The sequence below is a fragment of the Notothenia rossii genome (assembly GCF_949606895.1).
Source record: "Notothenia rossii genome assembly, chromosome: 9".
Classification (NCBI taxonomy): Eukaryota; Metazoa; Chordata; class Actinopteri; order Perciformes; family Nototheniidae; genus Notothenia; species Notothenia rossii.
The window spans coordinates 80,520,528-80,547,068 of record NC_136907.1 but is presented as its reverse complement, the minus strand read 5'-3'; the positions used below and the strand labels follow the sequence as shown (position 1 = coordinate 80,547,068).

The 26,541-nt window shown below is 41.9% G+C and overlaps 2 protein-coding genes and 1 long non-coding RNA gene across 4 annotated transcripts in view; all 3 read left to right on the top strand.

Annotated features, from left to right (window-relative positions):
• Positions 1-26,541, top strand: part of vcpip1 (valosin containing protein (p97)/p47 complex interacting protein 1) — a 30,195-nt gene extending 3,654 nt beyond the window's left edge. The window contains exons 3-7 of one of the 2 annotated variants that reach the window (XM_079648977.1): positions 948-1,347; positions 3,395-3,481; positions 8,520-8,831; positions 21,886-22,162; positions 24,011-26,541. In XM_079648977.1, the coding sequence (XP_079505103.1) occupies positions 948-1,347; positions 3,395-3,481; positions 8,520-8,831; positions 21,886-22,162; positions 24,011-24,230 (1,296 nt within the window). In that variant the 3' untranslated portion in view covers positions 24,231-26,541. Of the gene's footprint in view, positions 1-947; positions 1,348-3,394; positions 3,482-8,519; positions 8,832-14,091; positions 14,728-21,885; positions 22,163-24,010 lie in introns of those variants that run through there. The other variant, XM_079648978.1, reaches the window with a different exon arrangement.
• On the top strand, positions 14,863-16,592 carry LOC307018656 (nuclear factor 7, ovary-like). Its single transcript, XM_079649000.1, has one exon. The coding sequence runs from the start codon at positions 14,899-14,901 to the stop codon at positions 16,282-16,284; it is 1,386 nt and encodes a 461-aa protein (XP_079505126.1). The 5' UTR covers positions 14,863-14,898; the 3' UTR covers positions 16,285-16,592.
• On the top strand, positions 19,295-21,115 carry LOC307018682. Its single transcript, XR_013802474.1, has 2 exons — positions 19,295-19,869; positions 19,948-21,115. It is a non-coding gene; the product is annotated as an uncharacterized lncRNA (long non-coding RNA).

Sequence of the window (26,541 nt, the reverse complement as noted above, 5' to 3'; positions counted from 1 at the left end):
TCGGGCTCTCTGAAGATCCAAGAATCCACGGTTTTCTTAAAGGTCTGATCGGATAGGCAAACACTTCAGAATGTGTATTGACCGCCGTTCAGATGACAGATGAATTGTTTTCCCTCAAAAAGTGGGCGAGGCCGTCATTTTTGCCCGGAAGTGACGCATGTGTTACTCTCATCATGTTTGGTGGAAACTAAGTAAATCCATCAAATGTATAAAAAATCAAGAGGGTTGTTTTGTGTATCACGAGAGAAAGAGGAAGGCAAAAGAAAAGTATGGTAAGGTACGTTTATTTATAAAGCACATTTTCAGACACAGGTATCTCAAAGTGCTTTACGTCAACATAGACACTTAATAAGAAGACAACAGAAAGGAATAACAGATTCATAAAAACCCCCATGCATAAAAGAGATACAGATAAGATGGACCTTTTATTAAATACAGTTAAAGATACAAATGAAATGATATACAGTTAAAGTAACACTAAAATAAGAAATGAATTCAAATGAACGTATAGACACATTTGGGTCATATTAGATATATTTACGTGAATGTGTGAAAACAGTGATTTTAATGTTTGTTTTGCACCCAGCGCCTGGTGAAGGTGATGGGGTTCTCTCTGGCCAACTTGAGGGCCCACGCAAAGATATATGATCAAGCCCTCTGTTTCGCGGGGGGGCGGGGCGGGGGGGTGCCGCTACACTAATTCCGTTGCATAGTCGCGCCGCATTTGTTGAGGACCCCTCCGTGAGGTGAGGCCCCGTGCAGCCTGCATGATCGGCCTGTAGGGAGGGACGGCCCTGCATGCTCCACGACTCCAAGTCAAATTCCTCGTACGTGTCAGCCTGCCTGGTGATAAACCTGGAGTATAAGAATGCTCAAATGTTACTCTCATTTGACCCAAAATGTTACTCTTATGTTCCCTCTAATTTCCCCTCAAACATCTGATGAAGGAGAAGAAGATCCGCGTGACGACGAGCGACGGCCGGCAGGCGATGTTGACGCTGCTCCCCGTCACCACCTTCTCCGAGCTGCAGAGGAGGATCTCCACGCAGTTCAACGTGCCTCCGTCTCAGCAGCAGTGCATCCGGTACGGCTTCCCGCCCAAAGAGCTCCTCCGCCCGCGGGACGGAGAGGAGAACGAGCCGGTGGCGCTGCAGCACGGAGACAGAGTCACGGTGGAGATCCTGAAGGTGCTGGAGGAGGAGCAGGGACCCCCCGCGGTGACCCCCCCCAGCTCTCACTCCGTGCTGCACTCTGAGAAGAGGAACGAGGAGACGTCGAGCGGCCGGGAGCTGCAGGAGAGCATCGACCTGGAGATGTCCTCCCTCTGCCTCCTCTCCACCTTGATGGGTAAGGTGTGTGTGTGTGTGTGTGTGTGTGTGTGTGTGTGTGTGTGTGTGTGTGTGTGTGTGTGTGTGTGTGTGTGTGTGTGTGTGTGTGTGTGTGTGTGTGTGTGTGTGTGTGTGTGTGTGTGTGTGTGTGTGTGTGTGTGTGTGTGTGTGTGTGTGTGTGTGTGTGTGTGTGTGTGTGTGTGTGTGTGTGTGTGTGTGTGTGTGTGTGTGTGTGTGTGTGTGTGTGTGTGTGTGTGTGTGTCCAAATATGTATATATATTTTTATTTTTACTGATCTCCTATTTCATAGTCTTTTATTATTATTATTATCATTTTAAATTGTATTACTCTGTGTGAATCTTTGCTGTCCTGTTTTTTCACACTTACCCTGTTGCTGCTTTGTATAACGGAAATTCCCCTCTGGGATTAATAAAGGTTCATCTTATCTTAGATTAATAAAGGTGTGCTGCTGTGAGGAAAGATCAGGCTGAACTTACAATGGGCCTTAATGGAGACATGTTGAACGTTTTTGTCTCTTCATGCCCTCAAGAGGCACTTTCTTTAATTTCTTTGCTTAATTTTATTTTATTTTTCATTGTCGGAGAGGTTTTCCTAAGTTTTTCATGAGAAATGATTTCCAAGGAGTTTAGGGTTTGGGAGTTAAAGCACTCTAGACTTAACGAGCTGCTCAATACACACTACTGTTAAAATGTGAAGACGGCCTCTCTACCCAGCTCCAAACTAAGTTAAATACCTCACAACGTGTAAAAGATATCAAAATAAGTTTTATAGCTGAAGGTCTTGTGACCGTTTTAAAGTTGGAATGAAGTGGAGAGTAGCTGGAAGTATGTGGAAGGAGAAGCATTTGGCACAAAGTGTAGGGAAAGAGGATTTGATCCCTATGCATTTAGGCACCACTTAATTTAATGGTTATTTCCAAATTCAGTTTTTTGTTTTCCAATTAAAGACCACATTTTATACTTTCGTTTGTTAAAATGGGAATGCTTTGGTGTTTTGAAAGAAAGCAAATACTGGAAAGTAGTAGTAGTAGTGTTTCAATAAAGCTACTTAACAAATGAAGTGTTTACATAAAAAAACACATTTCAGATGCAGACCCAAGGACACGGTACTATATGTTAAATACTACCAGAGGTTAAAAGCAACAGAACATGATAAGAACAAAAGCAGGTGATCATGGAGGAGACAGTCAAATCAGACAGGAATGATAGAGACAGGAGATTCAGGGGAAACAGGATGGTGAGCACCACAGTAGGGCTCAACGATATATCGTGTCATGGCGATAACCGCGATATGCGCATGCGCGATATTCACATCGCAGGGACGTGCAATTTTATTAATTTTTTAATTAATCTTTTAAAAAAAAATGTTTTAGGACGTGCGATATTAAGTAGGCAAATGAACTCAAACACGTCATGTTACAATTATTTTGCAGCTTGCTACAAAAGGAAAACTTGCGCGGCTCTCATGTCAGGGGTACTTGAGTGACATGCAGGCTCTGCATGCACAGCAAACAACCAATCACAATCATGATCAGATCACAGCAGGCCCCGCCCCGCTAGTTTGCAGACCATCAAAACACCGGTAAAGAATGAGCGAGGCACAGGAGGACAATACCGGAGAGAAATAAGATTTACTTCCAAAAAGAAAAGCAACATCTGGAACTATTTTGGATACAAAAAGGTTCTTCTCTTCTTCATTCACAGATGAACCCCCTTATTTGAGGCTAAGCAACCTGCATTATCATGACATGTTAGATCATGACTTAAGGTATGATGAGTCTACCAGTTAAGATCCAGACGTCCGTGACTCAAATCCTTCATCCGGTTAAATATAGTTTAAAAAAAACGCAATATATATCGCAGTGGAAAAGAATATCGCAATGTCAGTTTTTTCAATATCGTGCAGCCCTACACTACAGTGAGTTGGCTGATCTGAACAGGTGGGTTTTGAGGAGGGTCTTGAATGTGTCAAACTGCCAGATGTGAAGGGGGCATGGGGTTATTTATTTAATATCTTCACACACTCTTTCTCTGTCTGCGTTTCAGGTGAAGACGTCTGGTCGTACGCTAAGAAGCTGCCACACTTATTCCAGCAGGGCGGCGTCTTCTACAACATTGTGAAGAAGGATATGGGTACGTCCGCACAAATAACTACCGACTTTATAAGAGATGGAAACATCTGGAGCGCTGACACGTAACGTTACAAAGCGTTTATAAAAGAGAGAGAAACATCTGGAGCGCTGACACGTAACGTTACAAAGCGTTTATAAAGGAGAGAAACATCTGGAGCGCTGACACGTAACGTTACAAAGCGTTTATAAAGGAGAGAGAAACATCTGGAGCGCTGACACGTAATGTTACAAAGCGTTTATAAAGGAGAGAGAAACATCTGGAGCGCTGACACGTAACGTTACAAGGCGTTTATAAAGGAGAGACAAACATCTGGAGCGCTGACACGTAACGTTACAAAGCGTTTATAAAGGAGAGAGAAACATCTGGAGCGCAGACACGTAACGTTACAAAGCATTTATAAAGGGGAGAGAAACATCTGGAGCGCTGACACGTAACGTTACAAAGCATTTATAAAGGAGAGAGAAACATCTGGAGCGCTGACACGTAACGTTACAAAGCGTTTATAAAGGGGAGAGAAACATCTGGAGCGCTGACACGTAACGTTACAAAGCGTTTATAAAGGAGAGAAACATCTGGAGCGCTGACACGTAACGTTACAAAGCGTTTATAAAGGGGAGAGAAACATCTGGAGCGCTGACACGTAACGTTACAAAGCGTTTATAAAGGAGAGAAAAACATCTGGAGCGCTGACACGTAACGTTAAAAAGCGTTTATAAAGGAGAGAGAAACATCTGGAGCGCTGACACGTAACGTTACAAAGCGTTTATAAAAGAGAGAAAAACATCTGGAGCGCTGACACGTAATGTTACAAAGCGTTTATAAAGGAGAGAGAAACATCTGGAGCGCTGACACGTAACGTTACAAAGCGTTTATAAAGGAGAGAGAAACATCTGGAGCGCTGACACGTAACGTTACAAAGCGTTTATAAAGGAGATGGAAACATCTGGAGCGCTGACACGTAACGTTACAAAGCGTTTATAAAGGAGAGAGAAACATCTGGAGCGCTGACACGTAACGTTACAAAGCGTTTATAAAGGAGAGAGAATCATCTGGAGCGCTGACACGTAACGTTACAAAGCGTTTATAAAGGAGATTGAAACATCTGGAGCGCTGACACGTAACGTTACAAAGCGTTTATAAAGGAGAGAAACATCTGGAGCGCTGACACGTAACGTTACAAAGCGTTTATAAAGGAGAGAAACATCTGGAGCGCTGACACGTAACGTTACAAAGCGTTTATAAAAGAGAGAGAAACATCTGGAGCGCTGACACGTAACGTTACAAAGCGTTTATAAAGGAGAGAGAAACATCTGGAGCGCTGACACGTAACATTACAAAGCGTTTATAAAGGAGAGAAACATCTGGAGCGCTGACACGTAACGTTACAAAGCGTTTATAAAGGAGAGAGAAACATCTGGAGCGCTGACACGTAACGTTACAAAGCGTTTATAAAGGAGATACAAACATCTGGAGCGCTTACACGTAACGTTGCAAAGCGTTTATAAAGGAGAGAGAAACATCTGGAGCGCTGACACGTAACGTTACAAAGCGTTTATAAAGGAGAGAGAAACATCTGGAGCGCTGACACGTAACGTTACAAAGCGTTTATAAAGGAGAGAAACATCTGGAGCGCTGACACGTAACGTTACAAAGCGTTTATAAAGGAGAGAGAAACATCTGGAGCGCAGACACGTAACGTTACAAAGCGTTTATAAAGGAGATAGAAACATCTGGAGCGCTGACACGTAACGTTACAAAGCGTTTATAAAGGAGAGAGAAACATCTGGAGCGCTGACACGTAACGTTACAAAGCGTTTATAAAGGAGATAGAAACATCTGGAGCGCTGACACGTAACGTTACAAAGCGTTTATAAAGGAGATAGAAACATCTGGAGCGCTGACACGTAACGTTACAAAGCGTTTATAAAGGAGAAAGAAACATCTGGAGCGCTGACACGTAACGTTACAAAGCGTTTATAAAGGAGATAGAAACATCTGGAGCGCTGACACGTAACGTTACAAAGCGTTTATAAAGGAGAGAGAAACATCTGGAGCGCTGACACGTAACGTTACAAAGCGTTTATAAAGGAGATGGAAACATCTGGAGCGCTGACACGTAACGTTACAAAGCGTTTATAAAGGAGAGAAACATCTGGAGCGCTGACACGTAATGTTACAAAGCGTTTATAAAGGAGAGAGAAACATCTGGAGCGCTGACACGTAACGTTACAAAGCGTTTATAAAGGAGAGAGAAACATCTGGAGCGCTGACACGTAACGTTACAAAGCGTTTATAAAGGAGAGAGAAACATCTGGAGCGCTGACACGTAACGTTACAAAGCGTTTATAAAGGAGATGGAAACATCTGGAGCGCTGACACGTAACGTTACAAAGCGTTTATAAAGGAGAGAAACATCTGGAGCGCTGACACGTAATGTTACAAAGCGTTTATAAAGGAGATAGAAACATCTGGAGCGCTGACACGTAACGTTACAAAGCGTTTATAAAGGGGAGAGAAACATCTGGAGCGCTGACACGTAAGGTTACAAAGCGTTTATAAAGGAGAGAGAAACATCTGGAGCGCAGACACGTAACGTTACAAAGCGTTTATAAAGGAGATAGAAACATCTGGAGCGCTGACACGTAACGTTACAAAGCGTTTATAAAGGAGATAGAAACATCTGGAGCGCTGACACGTAACGTTACAAAGCGTTTATAAAGGAGATAGAAACATCTGGAGCGCTGACACGTAACGTTACAAAGCGTTTATAAAGGAGATAGAAACATCTGGAGCGCTGACACGTAACGTTACAAAGCGTTTATAAAGGAGATAGAAACATCTGGAGCGCTGACACGTAACGTTACAAAGCGTTTATAAAGGAGATAGAAACATCTGGAGCGCTGACACGTAACGTTACAAGGCGTTTATAAAGGAGAGAGAAACATCTGGAGCGCTGACACGTAACGTTACAAAGCGTTTATAAAGGAGATAGAAACATCTGGAGCGCTGACACGTAACGTTACAAAGCGTTTATAAAGGAGAGAGAAACATCTGGAGCGCTGACACGTAACGTTACAAAGCGTTTATAAAGGAGATAGAAACATCTGGAGCGCTGACACGTAACGTTACAAAGCGTTTATAAAGGAGATAAACATCTGGAGCGCTGACACGTAATGTTACAAAGCGTTTATAAAGGAGAGAGAAACATCTGGAGCGCTGACACGTAATGTTACAAAGCGTTTATAAAGGAGAGAAACATCTGGAGCGCTGACACGTAATGTTACAAAGCGTTTATAAAGGAGAGAGAAACATCTGGAGCGCAGACACGTAACGTTACAAAGCGTTAATAAAGGAGAGAGAAACATCTGGAGCGCTGACACGTAACGTTACAAAGCGTTTATAAAGGAGAGAGAAACATCTGGAGCGCTGACACGTAACGTTACAAAGCGTTTATAAAGGAGATAGAAACATCTGGAGCGCAGACACGTAACGTTACAAAGCGTTTATAAAGGAGAGAGAAACATCTGGAGCGCTGACACGTAATGTTACAAAGCGTTTATAAAGGAGAGAGAAACATCTGGAGCGCTGACACGTAACGTTACAAAGCGTTTATAAAGGAGATAGAAACATCTGGAGCGCAGACACGTAACGTTACAAAGCGTTTATAAAGGAGAGAGAAACATCTGGAGCGCTGACACGTAATGTTACAAAGCGTTTATAAAGGAGAGAGAAACATCTGGAGCGCTGACACGTAATGTTACAAAGCGTTTATAAAGGAGAGAGAAACATCTGGAGCGCTGACACGTAACGTTACAAAGCGTTTATAAAGGAGAGAAACATCTGGAACGCTGACACGTAATGTTACAAAGCGTTTATAAAGGAGATAGAAACATCTGGAGCGCTGACACGTAATGTTACAAAGCGTTTATAAAGGAGAGAGAAACATCTGGAGCGCTGACACGTAACGTTACAAAGCGTTAATAAAGGAGAGAGAAATATCTGGAGCGCTGACACGTAACGTTACAAAGCGTTTATAAAGGAGAGAGAAACATCTGGAGCGCTGACACCTAACGTTACAAAGCATTTATAAAGGGGAGAGAAACATCTGGAGCGCTGACACGTAACGTTACAAAGCGTTTATAAAGGAGATAGAAACATCTGGAGCGCTGACACGTAATGTTACAAAGCGTTTATAAAGGAGAGAGAAACATCTGGAGCGCTGACACGTAACGTTACAAAGCGTTAATAAAGGAGAGAGAAATATCTGGAGCGCTGACACGTAACGTTACAAAGCGTTTATAAAGGAGATGGAAACATCTGGAGCGCTGACACGTAACGTTACAAAGCGTTTATAAAGGAGAGAGAAACATCTGGAGCGCAGACACGTAACGTTACAAAGCGTTTAGCCTTTACTCTCACGTGGGTTAGGAGGACTGCTGTTTATAATTTATTTATTTTTAGTTTTCTTTGTTTTGTTTCTGTTCTGATTTTATGTAAAGCGTCTTTGAGCATTAGGAAAAGCGCTATAAAAACCCCAGTGTATTATTATTAAAAATCTAACCCTCCATAAAAGCGTCTTTGAGAAGCACCTTTTCTCCATATCTCAAAATTCTGACTTTTTTCTCAAAGATCTGACTTTTTCTCAAAATCCTGACTTTTTTTCTCAAAAGTTTGACTTTTCTCAAAATATCAACATTCTGACTTTTTAGAAATCACTGGTTCTTACTCACGTAATGGTTCAGGCATTGTGCGTTCATTTTGTTGAGGAGGGGGAGCGATAATGTGTTAATGTTTGCACAATAAGAAAATCGATAGCATGAAGAAATGGTTTGTCTTTTTGGTGTCCAGGGAGGACAGGATTAACCCTGATGTGCTACAGGTGCAGGAAGCATCTCCATGGATGTCCTCTTGAAGCGTCTTTGAGCGTTAGGGAAAGGCGGTTTTAGGGAATTGCATTTTGGCTTCACGCTGATTCTTCTGACTGAGCTGTCTCTGTTTGTCTCTGATCCTTGATAACCCCCCTCCTGTGTGTCCTCAGGCCTGCTGGACGGGAAGCACTGCTCGCTGCCTCACCTGACGGGGAAGACCTTCGTGTTCAACGCGGCGGCGGAGCGTCTGGATCTCTGCGTGGACGCGGCCGGGCACTTCCCCGTGAGCCCGGAGGTGGAGGAGCAGGTGAAGGAGGCGCTGCTGCAGCTGCAGGTGCGCTCCGAGGCCTCCGGGGGCAGCAGAGAGAGCAGGGAGAGCAGCGAGGCGTCGGGCGTGCTGAGGCTCGGAGGAGGAGGCGTGGTGCGGAAAAAAGAGACGTTTCAGAGCCTCAACGCTTTCCAGGGGAGGGGCCACTCTCTAGGTAACTCTTCTTTACTGCACTTAAAGGTCCCCTATTATACTGTTCTTCATCAATATATTACAGGTCTCAGATATATACATAAAGTACCCACATTTACTCAAGTAGAAGTACACATACTTGTGTTTGAAAATACTCTGGTGAAAGTAGAAGTACTGACTAAACTTCTTTACTCAAGTCAAAGTAAAGAGGCTTTGAAATGTACTTCAGTAAAAAGTACCCATAACTAGCAGCTGTTTTAAAGAGTACCTGACCTCCCTTTATCTTAACACTAGAACCGCCAGAGGTCGCTGTATACCTAAAACCGCCAACGGGTAAAATGTACCCGCTATAGATTTTCAAGGTACAATGTTCTTTTATTTATCAGACAGAACAGTGAGTTCTGATCGCACAGGGATGAAACTTATACCAATAGATTCTGTGGACTCTCAGCTTTTCATATGATATAGTTTGTGCAGATAGCATGAAGTTTAAAATATCGCTAAGAGTGCTGATTTAAACGCTTGGTGTTAGACTTGTGTTTTGTTTAGGTACAAATCTCTCTATCTATCTATCTATAACTATCTATCGATCTATCCGTAATGTTCTGTTCTATGGACATATAATTGTCTACATCAGGGGACCCCAACCAGTCGATTGCGGGGAGATTCCCAGTCGATTGCGAGATGTGTCTAAAAATAGAACAACAATATTCTGTTTTATCGTTAATGTCCTATAACATAATCTTCCTGTGCCAGAATAATGCACTTCAACGCATCAAAGCTTTGTGATTGGCCGGCGTGACCCCATGTGTCGGGGCGGGGCTGGTGGGCATTGGGCAGTCCAAACTAGTTAGCTGACGTTGTCCGTGTCAACAGGAGTGACAGCCCGCACACACAGAAGACCGCAATTATGGCAGAAGCAAAAAAGCCCAAAATATATAATTTTCACTCCGAGTGGGAGGATGATTTTTTTTGTATCTATTCCAATTCAAAGTCCATCTGTCTCATCTGCAGTGCGAGCGTGGCTTCATCGAAGAAGGGTCATTTAGGAGCGGCATTTCAAAACAGTGCACAAACGCTACGAGAAGGAATTCCCTCCTAATTCTGCCCTACGCTCCCAAAAGGGGAGGGGCCTGAGAGGACAGCTAAATGCACAGCAGTCCATTTCCACCAGGCCCAACAACAAGAGCAAGGCCTATACTATAGCATCTGATCGTGTCAGTCACGTTCTTGAGAAACACATGAAGTCTTTCAAAGACGGTGAAGTCGTGAAAGAAGCATGGAGGCTGCCGGCGCGCTTTTTGGGGGACAGTCAAAATAACAGAAGCATTTCAACAGGTTTTTGATATAATAAAAACTAAAGTTAGATACCGTTATTAATCAGCTGTAAGTTTTAGTTTGTTTGAACTTATTCATTATAATTATTGTACAAAATGGTATAAGAATGCAAACATTAAGATCTGTTCTGTTTAAATTGATTATAGTCTATTATTAGGGATGTCCCGATCACCTTTTTTTGCTCCCGATCCGATTCCGATCATTTGATTTTGACAATTTGCCGATACCAATTTTTCCCGATTCGATCTTTATGCAATGCATTAAGAGAAAAAAAAAAGCATTCAAGTTGTCCCTTAAGGTTATTTTTTTATTTAAATGTGATATTCTATCCAACATGGATATAGCTTCTTTCTTTCACAGCAGCATTGGATCAGTTCAGTTGTGCAGCATTGGATCAAAACTAAATAAAGCTTATCAGTACTCGTTAGCTTACTGCTACAATTAGACACTGCGCCCACTCTGTTTCCAGATTTGAGAGAAATAAGCAGGTCTATGAAAACAAGCCCCAAAGAAGCAACACATACATGATGTTCTGTAATTTGAAACCAAAACTAAGGCCTCAGGATGACTTTAAGACTTGAACATGGTCATTTTAGTTTTGTAACATTGAATTAAAAAAATAAAATAAAGTATTTAAAAAAATAATATATATATATATTTTTTAAATCCCGATCCCCGATTTTTTTCTCCCGATTCCGATCTTTTGAAAATCACTTGATCGGCCCCGATCACGCGATCGGATCGGGACATCTCTATCTATTATCAATTCAGGTTAAGAAACTAGTGTTGCTTGCATCTGATTTTAAAGGCATTTCTTTTTATACTCTAATAAAATGCAACAAAAAAAGGGTTTGATTTTATAAATGTTGTCTTTTTTATTGCACTTTGCAGCAGATTCCTGTAGCTCCAGATCTGAGTTGTCTTATTAGTAAGCCTCATTTATACTTTTGTAGCAACCCTATTTTTATATAATGGCAAAGAAAGGGTTCAGAGTCTTTTCTTTTGTTCCTGTGTCAGCACTGTATGTTATCAAACAAAAGTTACATACAATCAAAAAACAGCTGCGGGTAAAATGTACCCGTTGGCGGTTCTAGTGTTAATAGAACAATAATGTCATTGTTAGCTAATGAATGTTTCCATGGTGACCAACGGCAACATGACAACGTTTCCATTGGTCCCTCTTCTTTAGAGAAGACCAGGAAATGATGGATACACGGATCGTGTTCAAATCAATAGGCTCGCAATGACTCTAAATAATAATGATCACGCCACCAAACACACATTCAGACTAAAGGAACCAGCCTGTTTGGAAAATGAGAGAAGTAGAAAGTACAGGTATTTGTGTTCAACATGTAAGAAGTAGAAAGTACAGGTATTTGAGTTCAACATGTAAGAAGTAGAAAGTACAGGTATTTGAGTTCAACATGTAAGAAGTAGAAAGTACAGGTATTTGTGTTCAACATGTAAGAAGTAGAAAGTACAGGTATTTGAGTTCAACATGTAAGAAGTAGAAAGTACAGGTATTTGAGTTCAACATGTAAGAAGTAGAAAGTACAGGTATTTGAGTTCAACATGTAAGAAGTAGAAAGTACAGGTATTTGTTTGTGTTCAACATGTGAGAAGTAGAAAGTACAGGTATTTGTGTTCAACATGTGAGAAGTAGAAAGTACAGGTATTTGGGTTCAACATGTAAGAAGTAGAAAGTACAGGTATTTGTGTTCAACATGTGAGAAGTAGAAAGTACAGGTATTTGTGTTCAACATGTGAGAAGTAGAAAGTACAGGTATTTGAGTTCAACATGTAAGAAGTAGAAAGTACAGGTATTTGTGTTCAACATGTAAGAAGTAGAAAGTTCAGGTATTTGAGTTCAACATGTAAGAAGTAGAAAGTACAGGTATTTGAGTTCAACATGTGAGAAGTAGAAAGTACAGGTATTTGTGTTCAACATGTAAGAAGTAGAAAGTACAGGTATTTGAGTTCAACATGTAAGAAGTAGAAAGTACAGGTATTTGGGTTCAAAATGTAAGAAGTAGAAAGTACAGGTATTTGTGTTCAACATGTGAGAAGTAGAAAGTACAGGTATTTGAGTTCAACATGTAAGAAGTAGAAAGTACAGGTATTTGAGTTCAACATGTAAGAAGTAGAAAGTACAGGTATTTGAGTTCAACATGTGAGAAGTAGAAAGTACAGGTATTTGTGTTCAACATGTAAGAAGTAGAAAGTACAGGTATTTGAGTTCAACATGTAAGAAGTAGAAAGTACAGGTATTTGGGTTCAAAATGTAAGAAGTAGAAAGTACAGGTATTTGTGTTCAACATGTGAGAAGTAGAAAGTACAGGTATTTGAGTTCAACATGTAAGAAGTAGAAAGTAAAGGTATTTGAGTTCAACATGTAAGAAGTAGAAAGTACAGGTATTTGAGTTCAACATGTAAGAAGTAGAAAGTACAGGTATTTGTGTTCAACATGTAAGAAGTAGAAAGTACAGGTATTTGAGTTCAACATGTGAGAAGTAGAAAGTACAGGTATTTGAGTTCAACATGTGAGAAGTAGAAAGTACAGGTATTTGTGTTCAACATGTAAGAAGTAGAAAGTACAGGTATTTGTGTTCAACATGTAAGAAGTAGAAAGTACAGGTATTTGAGTTCAACATGTAAGAAGTAGAAAGTACAGGTATTTGAGTTCAACATGTAAGAAGTAGAAAGTACAGGTATTTGTGTTCAACATGTAAGAAGTAGAAAGTACAGGTATTTGAGTTCAACATGTAAGAAGTAGAAAGTAAAGGTATTTGAGTTCAACATGTAAGAAGTAGAAAGTACAGGTATTTGAGTTCAACATGTAAGAAGTAGAAAGTACAGGTATTTGTGTTCAACATGTAAGAAGTAGAAAGTACAGGTATTTGAGTTCAACATGTGAGAAGTAGAAAGTACAGGTATTTGAGTTCAACATGTGAGAAGTAGAAAGTACAGGTATTTGTGTTCAACATGTAAGAAGTAGAAAGTACAGGTATTTGAGTTCAACATGTAAGAAGTAGAAAGTACAGGTATTTGAGTTCAACATGTAAGAAGTAGAAAGTACAGGTATTTGTGTTCAACATGTAAGAAGTAGAAAGTACAGGTATTTGTGTTCAACATGTAAGAAGTAGAAAGTACAGGTATTTGAGTTCAACATGTGAGAAGTAGAAAGTACAGGTATTTGTGTTCAACATGTGAGAAGTAGAAAGTACAGGTATTTGTGTTCAACATGTAAGAAGTAGAAAGTACAGGTATTTGGGTTCAACATGTAAGAAGTAGAAAGTACAGGTATTTGGGTTCAACATGTAAGAAGTAGAAAGTTCAGGTATTTGAGTTCAACATGTAAGAAGTAGAAAGTACAGGTATTTGTGTTCAACATGTGAGAAGTAGAAAGTACAGGTATTTGAGTTCAACATGTAAGAAGTAGAAAGTACAGGTATTTGAGTTCAACATGTAAGAAGTAGAAAGTACAGGTATTTGAGTTCAACATGTAAGAAGTAGAAAGTACAGGTATTTGAGTTCAACATGTGAGAAGTAGAAAGTACAGGTATTTGAGTTCAACATGTAAGAAGTAGAAAGTACAGGTATTTGTGTTCAACATGTAAGAAGTAGAAAGTACAGGTATTTGTGTTCAACATGTGAGAAGTAGAAAGTACAGGTATTTGTGTTCAACATGTAAGAAGTAGAAAGTACAGGTATTTGTGTTCAACATGTAAGAAGTAGAAAGTACAGGTATTTGTGTTCAACATGTGAGAAGTAGAAAGTACAGGTATTTGAGTTCAACATGTGAGAAGTAGAAAGTTCAGGTATTTGTGTTCAAAATGTAAGAAGTCAAAGTAAAAAGTTGTCAGAAAAATAAGTAGTGGAGTAAAGTACTGATACCATGTACTTAAAAGTCTGCTATTATACTGTTTTTCATCAATATATTACAGGTCTCAGATATATACAACACATGTCTCTGATTGGCTGAAACACCAAACAGATCATTGCAGCAAAAAAGAGACATTTCAGAGCCTCAACGCTTTCTAGGTAACTCTTCATAACTGGACTTAAACTCCCACTGTACATCTGAATCAGAATCAGAATCAGTCCGCCCCTGAAAAATGTCTATGCAAACGTTATTACTAATAATAATAAACAAAAATTGATACATTTTTTTATTTTCTTAATTTTCAATTTTTATTTTGTAATCATCTCGCGACCCCCACTCGGACCCCCTGGGAACCCCTGCATTAGACCAACAAAATGCAATCTATTTGTGGCGGACGATATTCATTTGTGGCGGGCTGCCACAAATGAATCAATGTATGGGAAACACTGGATTTGTTTTTATTGATTATTGTATGTCTACTGTCTACTTTTTACTTATGAAGTATTTTATTTCATTGTTTAATTCAAATTGCATCATATTTTAAGTGTCTTTGAGCACACACACACACACACACACACACACACACACACACACACACACACACACACACACACACACACACACACACACACACACACACACACACACACACACACACACACACACACACACACACACACACACACACACACACACACACACACACACTTGTTATCCTGCTGCTACTTCCGGAAACTACGCTCGCTCTACACATGCACCTCTCTCTCTCTTAAAGGGATAGGCTTTCAGGAACTAAGACTCAAACAGGAAGTGAATTCCAGGGACAGGGAGCGGCTGCTGCTCTGTGCTCAGATTCAACCGGAGAATCATGGCTTCCAGGTTAGAGAAAGACCTCAGCTGTCCGGTCTGCCATGAAATATTTAAAGATCCCGTCATCCTGTCCTGCTGCCACAGCTTCTGTAGAGACTGTGTGCAGAGCTGGTGGAGAGAGAAAGAAGGGAAGGAGTGTCCGGTCTGTAAGACGGGACATTCAAAGAACTCACTTCCTGCTAACTTTACCTTAAAGAACTTGTGTGAGAGCTTCTTACTGGAGAGAGAGCAGAGACCTCCAGAGGCTCTCTGCAGTCTGCACTCTGAGAGACTCACACTCTTCTGTCTGGACCATCAGCAGCCAGTGTGTCTCGTCTGCAGAGATTCAGAGAAACACAGCGAGCACAGATTCAGACCCATGGATGAAGCTGCTCAGGATCTCAGAGAGGAGCTCCAGAAGTCTCTGCAGCCTCTGAAGGAGAAGTTAGAGACTTTGAAACGAGGTCAAGTGAAGTTTGATCAAACATTTAAACACATGAAGGTCCAGGCTCGACAGACAGAGACGCTGATTAAGGAGCAGTTTGAGAAGCTTCACCAGTTTCTAAAAGAGGAAGAGGAGGCCAGGATGGCTGCACTGAGGGAGGAAGAGAAGCAGAAGAGGAGGATGATGGAGGAGAAGATGGAGGCTGTGAGCAGAGAGATGGCAGCTCTTTCTCACACAGTCAGAGCCACAGAGGAGGAGCTGAGAGCTGAAGACGTCTCCTTCCTGTTCAGCTGCAAGGCTGCAGTGGAGAGGCTGCAGCGCCCCCTGCTGGAGGCTCCACAGCTGCCCTCAGGAGCTCTGATAGACCAGGCCAAACACCTGGGCAACCTCAGCTTCAACATCTGGAGCAAGATGAAGGACATGGTGTCCTACCATCCTGTGGTCCTGGACCCAAACACTGCTGATCCAAAAATCGTCCTGTCTGAAGATCTGACCTGTGTGAGACGAGGAGAATGGTTGCAGGTACGTCCTGATAGTCCAGAGAGGCTGGATCTACGCTCTGTCCTGGGCTCTGAGGGCTTTGACTCAGGGACTCACAGCTGGGACGTCCAGGTTGGAGGCAGAACAGGCTGGTCACTGGGTGTGTTAGCAGAGTCTGCACAGTGGAAGGGAGACATACGGTCTGGATTATGGAAAATACATAACTGGTTATGTGGATACAGAGCCTCCTCTCTATCCGGTCCAGACACTGATCTCTCAGGTCTGAAGTGGCTCCAGAGGGTCAGAGTGAATCTGGACTGGGACGGAGGAAAGCTGTGGTTCTCTGATCTTGACTCTAACACACTCATACACACCTTCACTCACACTTTCACTGAGAGGGTGTTCCCATACTTTAGGACTATGGATGACCTGAGGGTTTTACCTCTGAAGGTTTCTGTGAATGTGGAACAGCAGAATTAAATCTGAGATGAAAAAAAAAGTGTAGAAATGTGAAGTATCAGGGGAAGAAAAGGTGACAGTAACGAGGGTTGTTGCAGTCAAATCAGAAAAATCACTTAATTTAAGATAATTTTCTGTGAAAGAGTTTGATTTGATCTCTACATGAATCTGAGTTCATACAGTTCTAGCTAAAGACCCTGATCCAGCTGTTTCTAACACATCATCCATGAACACCTGGAGATTTAGGGAGTTTAAAGAGCTGGCATCACAGATGAGAGTGGTGGTGGGACAGATAGGTGTTATTGTTAGGGACAGATAGGTGTTGTTGTTAGGGATGTATAGGTGTTGTTGTTAGGGATGTATAGGTGTTGTTGTTAGGGATGTATAGGTGTTGTTGTTAGGGACAGATAGGTGTTGTTGTTAGGGACAGATAGGTGTTATTGTTAGGGATGTATAGGTGTTGTTGTTAGGGATGTATAGGTGTTGTTGTTAGGGATGTATAGGTGTTGTTGTTAGGGATGTATAGGTGTTGTTGTTAGGGACAGATAGGTGTTGTTGTTGTTAGGGATGTATAGGTGTTATTGTTAGGGATGTATAGGTGTTGTTGTTAGGGATGTATAGGTGTTGTTGTTAGGGACAGATAGGTGTTGTTGTTAGGGATGTATAGGTGTTATTGTTAGGGATGTATAGGTGTTGTTGTTAGGGATGTATAGGTGTTGTTGTTAGGGACAGATAGGTGTTGTTGTTGTTAGGGATGTATAGGTGTTGTTGTTAGGGATGTATAGGTGTTGTTGTTAGGGACAGATAGGTGTTGTTGTTAGGGACAGATAGGTGTTGTTGTTAGGGATGTATAGGTGTTGTTGTTAGGGATGTATAGGTGTTGTTGTTAGGGACAGATAGGTGTTGTTGTTAGGGATGTATAGGTGTTGTTGTTAGGGACAGATAGGTGTTATTGTTAGGGATGTATAGGTGTTGTTGTTAGGGATGTATAGGTGTTGTTGTTAGGGACAGATAGGTGTTGTTGTTAGGGACAGATAGGTGTTGTTGTTAGGGATGTATAGGTGTTATTGTTAGGGATGTATAGGTGTTATTGTTAGGGATGTATAGGTGTTGTTGTTGTTAGGGATGTATAGGTGTTGTTGTTAGGGATGTATAGGTGTTGTTGTTAGGGACAGATAGGTGTTGTTGTTAGGGATGTATAGGTGTTGTTGTTAGGGATGTATAGGTGTTATTGTTAGGGATGTATAGGTGTTATTGTTAGGGATGTATAGGTGTTATTGTTAGGGACAGATAGGTGTTGTTGTTAGGGATGTATAGGTGTTGTTGTTAGGGATGTATAGGTGTTGTTGTTAGGGATGTATAGGTGTTGTTGTTAGGGATGTATAGGTGTTATTGTTAGGGACAGATAGGTGTTGTTGTTAGGGACAGATGGGTGTTGTTGCTAGAGATGTATAGGTGTTGTTGTTAGGGATGTATAGGTGTTGTTGTTAGGGATAGATAGGTGTTGTTGTTAGGGACAGATAGGTGTTGTTGTGAGGGATAGATAGGAGTTGTTGTTAGGGATGGATAGGTGTTGTTGTTAGGGATGTATAGGTGTTGTTGTTAGGGATGTATAGGTGTTATTGTTAGGGACAGATAGGTGTTGTTGTGAGGGATAGATAGGTGTTGTTGTTAGGGATGGATAGGTGTTGTTGTTAGGGATAGATAGGTGTTGTTGTGAGGGATGGATAGGTGTTGTTGTGAGGGATGGATAGGTGTTGTTGTGAGGGATGTATAGGTGTTGTTGCTAGGGATGGATAGGTGTTGTTGTTAGGGATAGATAGGTGTTGTTGTGAGGGATGGATAGGTGTTGTTGTGAGGGATGGATAGGTGTTGTTGTGAGGGATAGATAGGTGTTGTTGTTAGGGATGTATAGGTGTTGTTGCTAGGGATGTATAGGTGTTGTTGTTAGGGATGTATAGGTGTTGTTGTTAGGGACAGATAGGTGTTGTTGTTGTTGGGGACAGATAGGTGTTGTTGCTAGGGATGTATAGGTGTTGTTGTTAGGGATGTATAGGTGTTGTTGTTAGGGACAGATAGGTGTTGTTGTTTGGGACAGATAGGTGTTGTTGTTAGGGATAGATAGGTGTTGTTGCTAGGGATGTATAGGTGTTGTTGTTAGGGATGTATAGGTGTTGTTGTTAGGGACAGATAGGTGTTGTTGTTAGGGACAGATAGGTGTTGTTGTTAGGGACAGATAGGTGTTGTTGTTAGGGACAGATAGGTGTTGTTGTTCGGGATAGATAGGTGTTGTTGTTAGGGACAGATAGGTGTTGTTGTTAGGGACAGATAGGTGTTGTTGTTAGGGACAGATAGGTGTTGTTGTTAGGGACAGATAGGTGTTGTTGTTAGGGACAGATAGGTGTTGTTGTTAGGGACAGCTAGGTGTTGTTGTTAGGGACAGATAGGTGTTGTTGTTAGGGATAGATAGGTGTTGTTGTTAGGGATAGATAGGTGTTGTTGTTAGGGACAGATAGGTGTTGTTGTTAGGGATGTATAGGTGTTATTGTTAGGGATGTATAGGTGTTGTTGTTGTTAGGGACAGATAGGTGTTATTGTTAGGGATAGATAGGTGTTGTTGTTAGGGACAGATAGGTGTTGTTGTTAGGGACAGATAGGTGTTGTTGTTAGGGACAGATAGGTGTTGTTGTTAGGGACAGCTAGGTGTTGTTGTTAGGGACAGATAGGTGTTGTTGTTAGGGATAGATAGGTGTTGTTGTTAGGGATAGATAGGTGTTGTTGTTAGGGACAGATAGGTGTTGTTGTTAGGGACAGATAGGTGTTATTGTTAGGGATGTATAGGTGTTGTTGTTAGGGATGTATAGGTGTTGTTGTTAGGGATGTATAGGTGTTATTGTTAGGGATGTATAGGTGTTGTTGTTGTTAGGGACAGATAGGTGTTATTGTTAGGGATGTATAGGTGTTATTGTTAGGGATGTATAGGTGTTGTTGTTGTTAGGGACAGATAGGTGTTGTTGTTAGGGATGTATAGGTGTTATTGTTAGGGATGTATAGGTGTTGTTGTTGTTAGGGACAGATAGGTGTTATTGTTAGGGATAGATAGGTGTTGTTGTTAGGGACAGATAGGTGTTGTTGTTAGGGACAGATAGGTGTTGTTGTTAGGGACAGATAGGTGTTGTTGTTAGGGACAGATAGGTGTTGTTGTTAGGGACAGCTAGGTGTTGTTGTTAGGGACAGATAGGTGTTGTTGTTAGGGATAGATAGGTGTTGTTGTTAGGGACAGATAGGTGTTGTTGTTAGGGACAGATAGGTGTTGTTGTTAGGGATAGATAGGTGTTGTTGTTAGGGATAGATAGGTGTTGTTGTTGTTGTTGTTAGGGACAGATAGGTGTTGTTGTCAGGGACAGATAGGTGTTGTTGTTGTTGTTGTTGGGACAGATGGGTGTTGTTAGGGACAGATAGGTGTTGTTGTTGTTGTTGGGACAGAACGGTGTTGTCAGGGACAGATAGGTGTTGTTGTTGTTGTTGGGACAGATGGGTGTTGTTAGGGACAGATAGGTGTTGTTGTTGTTGTTGGGACAGATGGGTGTTGTTAGGGACAGATAGGTGTTATTGTTAGGGATGTATAGGTGTTGTTGTTAGGGATGTATAGGTGTTGTTGTTGTTGTTGTTAGGGACAGATAGGTGTTGTTTTCAGGGACAGATAGGTGTTGTTGTTGTTGTTGTTGGGACAGATGGGTGTTGTTAGGGACAGATAGGTGTTGTTGTTGTTGTTGGGACAGAACGGTGTTGTCAGGGACAGATAGGTGTTGTTGTTGTTGTTGGGACAGATGGGTGTTGTTAGGGACAGATAGGTGTTGTTGTTGTTGTTGGGACAGATGGGTGTTGTTAGGGACAGATAGGCTGTGGTGCAGTGGACTTTAGGTGTTCTTCAGAATGACCAAGTCGCTGCACAAAGTAACGATATGACTCCTAATATTAATTGAAATGCTTTTATAGATTTAGAAAATGTTTTTATTGATTTAAAAAATAGTTAGCTATTATTGATTTAAAATGACATGCATCCGCTCAGAGAAATAGTCTGTTGTTACCGTTTGAACTACGTAGGCAGGAACTGCTTCGATAGCGCTTTGCTTTTTGATTACAGACTTGAAAACATCGTTGCTTGCTTTAAAAGTAGCACGATGCATGATGTCAAACCTTGGAGAGTATAGATACCCCTGCCCTGATGCCAAAGGAACTGCACTCTGAATATGTGTGGCCGTTTGATGTCTCTGTCTGGACCGCTGCGTACAAAGGAGGGTTTCTGCCCCGTTACTTCTCCGCTGTTTTCTTGTCCATCTTGTCTTTTTCTTTTCTTCGCTGGGGACTCATCGGCCACAAACCATTCATCCAAATTACTGTGCTCTCCAAATATATTCAAATGTATATTAAAATCCTCCATGTTGCTCTCAGACGGGAGACAACGGGAAACTAAAGACAAGCAAACAGTTTGCTTTTCGGACTGTATACAGTTCAATCGACCGGACTTCTTTCTGCAGATGTGAGCGTCCTTAGCAACGGGCAACAAGTCCTTGACAGCGGTCTGTACTACTGGATTAACAACGTGTCACGTGTTTTGAATTGACCAATCAGAATCGAGTATTCAACTAAGCCATGTAATAATACTTCATAATATCCTGCATTGTATTTTGTTTCTGGAAGTTTGTATTGTATTTGCACATGTCTATTCTTTTACTTTTTAATGCTATTTAATTCTATTTCAGAAAATATTTTGGATTGTTTATTTCTAATGTATTCATTTCTCTTATTGCCTTGTTTTTTATGGATCAATAAAGTACTTCTTATCTTACCTTGTCTTATCTTATTGAAAGCTAGAGTGAAGGAGTGAGAGATGTTTTGAAGGATTCACGAGTGTTTGGACTGGCTTGTTTTTAATAACGAGAGAATAAAGATGTATTTAAAGGTGACTTTCAAGTCGTGGCTCCAACGCTTTGGAACTCTCTGTTGAAGCTTTTTAAAAACAACTGAAGACCCATCTTTCTACTTTGGCTTTCTACTTTTCAAGCTTCAAGTGTTAAGGCTTTCATTGTCAGAGCTACCGTGTAGTTATGACAATCTGAGGTCACAGGCTCCTCCGACAGAGCAACACAATAACGGTGCGTGCACACGGCAGCGTTGCGTGCTTCAACGGAGAAGCACTTTGAATGGGGTGACGCCGAGCTTTACCGAACTGCATTGTGGTTCCGTTGCTCGCTTTGACTCCGTCGCTCGCTTCCAAAAGTTCAACTTTTCAAGCGTCGGCGGAAGCGCCAGCCAATCAAATCATATGCCAGAACAAGCGCTAGCCAATCAAAGCGCGTGCATGTGTTTTCCGGGGTGGGAGATTCATGTGATTGGTTGTTGGTCGCACGCCAGACACGCCCACCGGCACGCTTCAACGCGACGCTGCCGTGTGGACGCACCGTGAAAACAGATCAAATGGAAAATAAAAGAAAGTGCAGAAGAGTCTGTACAGTAAGTGGAACACTGATATATTTGAGTTGCAAACAGATGAATGGATGTTCTTGAGATGTGTGTGATGTGTTATGTTCTTATGTTGGTTCCTTTCTTTCTATCTAGGAAGCTCCTCCCCTCCGGAGCACCGTCCAATCACGCGGCAGCACAGCAGTGGCGTGGACCTGAGCTCCAGCGTGACACGAGGAGCTCCAGATTTGTCTCAGATCCCAGAGCTGGTGCGCATGGCGCCGGGCTTCGTGAGGATGAAGGAGGGCGGGCGCCCCGACCCGGGTCTGATGGAGCAGCAGCGCCGCCAGCTGCAGGACATGGTGTCCAGCATCCAGGCCTCCATGGAGCGGCACCTGAGGGAGGGGACCACCACCACCACCGCCGTCAGGAGGTGAACTACATTTATCTCTTCTCCATCACCATGTGTCCCCTCTTCTCCATGTCTCTTCTACATCAACATGTGTCCCCTCTTCTCCATGTCTCTTCTACATCAACATGTGTCCCCTCTTCTTCATGTCTCTTCTACATCAACATGTGTCCCCTCTTCTCCATGTCTCTTCTACATCGACATGTGTCCCCTCTTCTTCATGTCTCTTCTACATCAACATGTGTCCCCTCTTCTCCATGTCTCTTCTACATCAACATGTGTCCCCTCTTCTTCATGTCTCTTCTACATCAACATGTGTCCCCTCTTCTTCATGTCTCTTCTACATCAACATGTGTCCACTCTTCTTCATGTCTCTTCTACATCAACATGTGTCCACTCTTCTTCATGTCTCTTCTACATCAACATGTGTCCCCTCTTCTTCATGTCTCTTCTACATCAACATGTGTCCCCTCTTCTTCATGTCTCTTCTATATCAACATGTGTCCCCTCTTCTCCATGTCTCTTCTACATCAACATGTGTCCCCTCTTCTTCATGTCTCTTCTACATCAACATGTGTCCTCTCTTCTTCATGTCTCTTCTTCATCAACATGTGTCCCATCTTCTTCATGTCTCTTCTACATCAACATGTGTCCACTCTTCTTCATGTCTCTTCTACATCAACATGTGTCCCCTCTTCTTCATGTCTCTTCTACATCAACATGTGTCCCCTCTTCTTCATGTCTCTTCTTCATCAACATGTGTCCACTCTTCTTCATGTCTCTTCTACATCAACATGTGTCCCCTCTTCTTCATGTCTCTTCTACATCAACATGTGTCCACTCTTCTTCATGTCTCTTCTACATCAACATGTGTCCCCTCTTCTTCATGTCTCTTCTACATCAACATGTGTCCCCTCTTCTTCATGTCTCTTCTTCATCAACATGTGTCCCCTCTTCTTCATGTCTCTTCTACATCAACATGTGTCCCCTCTTCTTCATGTCTCTTCTTCATCAACATGTGTCCCCTCTTCTTCATGTCTCTTCTATATCACCATGTGTCCCCTCTTCTTCATGTCTCTTCTATATCACCATGTGTCCCCTCTTCTTCATGTCTCTTCTATATCACCATGTGTCCCCTCTTCTTCATGTCTCTTCTATATCACCATGTGTCCCCTCTTCTTCATGTCTCTTCTATATCACCATGTGTCCCCTCTTCTTCATGTCTCTTCTACATCAACATGTGTCCCCTCTTCTTCATGTCTCTTCTACATCAACATGTGTCCCCTCTTCTTCATGTCTCTTCTACATCAACATGTGTCCCCTCTTCTTCATGTCTCTTCTACATCAACATGTGTCCCCTCTTCTTCATGTCTCTTCTACATCAACATGTGTCCCCTCTTCTTCATGTCTCTTCTACATCAACATGTGTCCCCTCTTCTCCATGTCTCTTCTACATCAACATGTGTCCCCTCTTCTCCATGTCTCTTCTACATCAACATGTGTCCCCTCTTCTTCATGTCTCTTCTACATCAACATGTGTCCCCTCTTCTTCATGTCTCTTCTACATCAACATGTGTCCCCTCTTCTTCATGTCTCTTCTACATCACCATGTGTCCCCTCTTCTCCATGTCTCTTCTACATCAACATGTGTCCCCTCTTCTCCATGTCTCTTCTACATCAACATGTGTCCCCTCTTCTCCATGTCTCTTCTACATCACCATACACATGTTGATGTAGAAGAGACATTTTGTCTTACCTGCTCTCGTCCATATTAACAGGACTCTTTAGCAGCAGCAGGATTAAAGAGTCTTCATGATTACAGTTTGGTATGAACTAACCTGTTTCTTTAATTTCATGTTGATTTTATTTTAGCCAACAACAACAACAACAACAACAAACGTCTGGGGAAAAACCAACGTCTGCGGATCAACAACAACCGTCTGTAAAACAACAACCAAATTCTGCAGAACAACAACCAACGTCTGTGGAAAAACCTCCGGACGGGAAACCGGACCCCAAGGAGGAACCGGAGCAGATGGAGAGCCAGGAGGCGGGGCCTGATGGTGCCATCGAGCCAATGGATCACTCCTGATCACTCCTGATCACTAAATCATTCACTCCTTCCCCGCCTCTCGCTCGGAACAACCGCTTCTTTGTGTTTCCCTCGTCTTCGCTGCGTCATCCTCACTCTGCTGCTCCACTAACGCTGTGTGTGTGTGTGTGTGTGTGTGTGTGTGTGTGTGTGTGTGTGTGTGTGTGTGTGTGTGTGTGTGTGTGTGTGTGTGTGTGTGTGTGTGTGTGTGTGTGTGTGTGTGTGTGTGTGTGTGTGTGTGTGTGTGTGTGTGTGTGTGTGTGTGTGTGTGTGTGTGTGTGTGTGTGTGTGTGTGTGTGTGTGTGTGTGTGTGTGTGTGTGTAAATAGACTCTATGCACTTTGCTACACACACATGAACCTTCACTTTAACTGCAGTAAAAACATGGCGTTCAGATTTAGCTCCTGCTTCTCCTTCTGTCTGCTGTGACGATGTAATTCACTGCATTCCAATATTTTGGCACCAAATTCAAAACGGGAGATCGGAGGCTCGAGACGCTGCATTCCTGTAGATAGAGAACTCTTATTCTGTTTTTTTTTAGGGGGGGGTGGGGGTCATGCAGACATGCTTCCTATAAAGAAACGCCGCCTCGACGCCTTCATCGTATCTGAAACTGATCCGATCGCTTGATATTTAACGTCTGAAGCTCTGTGCCGCCTGCAGGTCAAACACGTTATCACTTTGATTTCTTCGCAGTTTTAAAACTCGAAAGCGTTTTATTTACCGTTTGAAAACAGAAACGTGAAGCAGGGATATCAGTTTGGGTGTAAACGCTTGAAATGCCAAAGAAAAGTGAGGTCATTTAGAGAGAAAAAAGGTTATTTTTTACACTGTAAATAACAAATAATGTAAAAAGAAAATCATACATTTTGGCTGATATGTTGTTATCAGATATTTGAGACAATTCTGGATCACGTAAATTCCAAATGAGCGACACATTTGCCTCTAAAAGCTCCACAAACATGTTGAATGAATGTCCCAATTCTTCCCAAGCAGCCGTACGTTGTATATTTCAGATTCAGAGTTTAATATCGACTGGATGTTTGTATAAAACACACGTTTGAACATAAAGACAAACTGCAGTTACTCCTAGTTTCCTGCAGGTGGCACTGCTCCTTGTTTGCACGGCTCTGTAGTTTCCTGCCTGTGGAAGCAGAGAAACTACAGAGCCGGATTTGTTTGAAAAATCACAACAAAAAATCTATTTTTTGCCTTAAAGTTGAATTTCTAATGCGCGTAAGATCCTCCAAAAACACTTCCATTGGCTTTAGAATGAGGACCCTTTAATCTGATGGAACCCCAGAATATTAACCCTTCATCAAAACCAACCTGAGAACGTTTCCAGACGATCAGAGACCGGAAGACACGGGAAATTATTATTATGGAGGAAAAAAAAACTACTTGTTTTCATTTATTTAGATTTTTGTATTTTAGAAAAGGCCCCAAAGGATGCTGGGAAATGGAGTCTTTTAAAAAGCATCTAATCGCAGGAGGTAGTGTATAAAGTGAGGAGGCCTTCACTGTCAGTAGTTAACGTTGACACACACACACACACACACACACACACACACACACACACACACACACACACACACACACACACACACACACACACCTGATATTTGGTTAATCCCCCTGACCTTCCCCAAAATGACTGGTAACGGAGGGGAACTGCTAGCATGGCTCCGTGTGACGGTAAAGTTGTGGTTGTACAGGTGTTCTGTGTCAGGTTATAAAATATATGCTAAGCTAAACACACAAATTAAACACAAGGAATTGTATCTCTTAAAATAACGAACCTTAAAAAATGGCTAAAAGTCAAAATGTTTTTCAGGAAATCTGTTCGTTTCACACCGTATTTAGTTTGAGATCTCATGTTCGACCCTGTTTTAGTTTCATCTGTTGTGTTTGAAACAGATGTAAAGATGTGAATCGGTTCTTTAACTCTCGGCTCGATGAGGTTTTGCGGTGAGATTGTGCACTTTTGTTCGAGGAAAAGAGGAACGTTAGCGTAGCATGCTAACGCTCACAGACAGAGACGTTGGGCGGAAAGGGGAAAATGACGACGCTGCTGTGACTTGAAGTTTTTTCTTTGTGCCGTACACTGACATGAAATGTAATCCAGTTGTATAAAAGTATATATTGTAGTATATTGGGACCTGTACAGAAACTGCAGATTCAGTTCCTTCACCTGTGTTTGTTTTTGTTTACTTCTCTCTGGTTTGCTAATAAAATATCCTCGGTACACGGCTTGGCTGTTTGCATGTGTGATGCATTTTCAACCCGACAATAAAATCACTTCCTTCACTTGT

Coding starts and splice junctions, on each gene's coding strand:
- LOC307018656 (XM_079649000.1), top strand. CDS start 14,899: ATGGCTTCCAGGTTAGAGAAAGACCTCAGCTGTCCGGTCTGCCATGAA.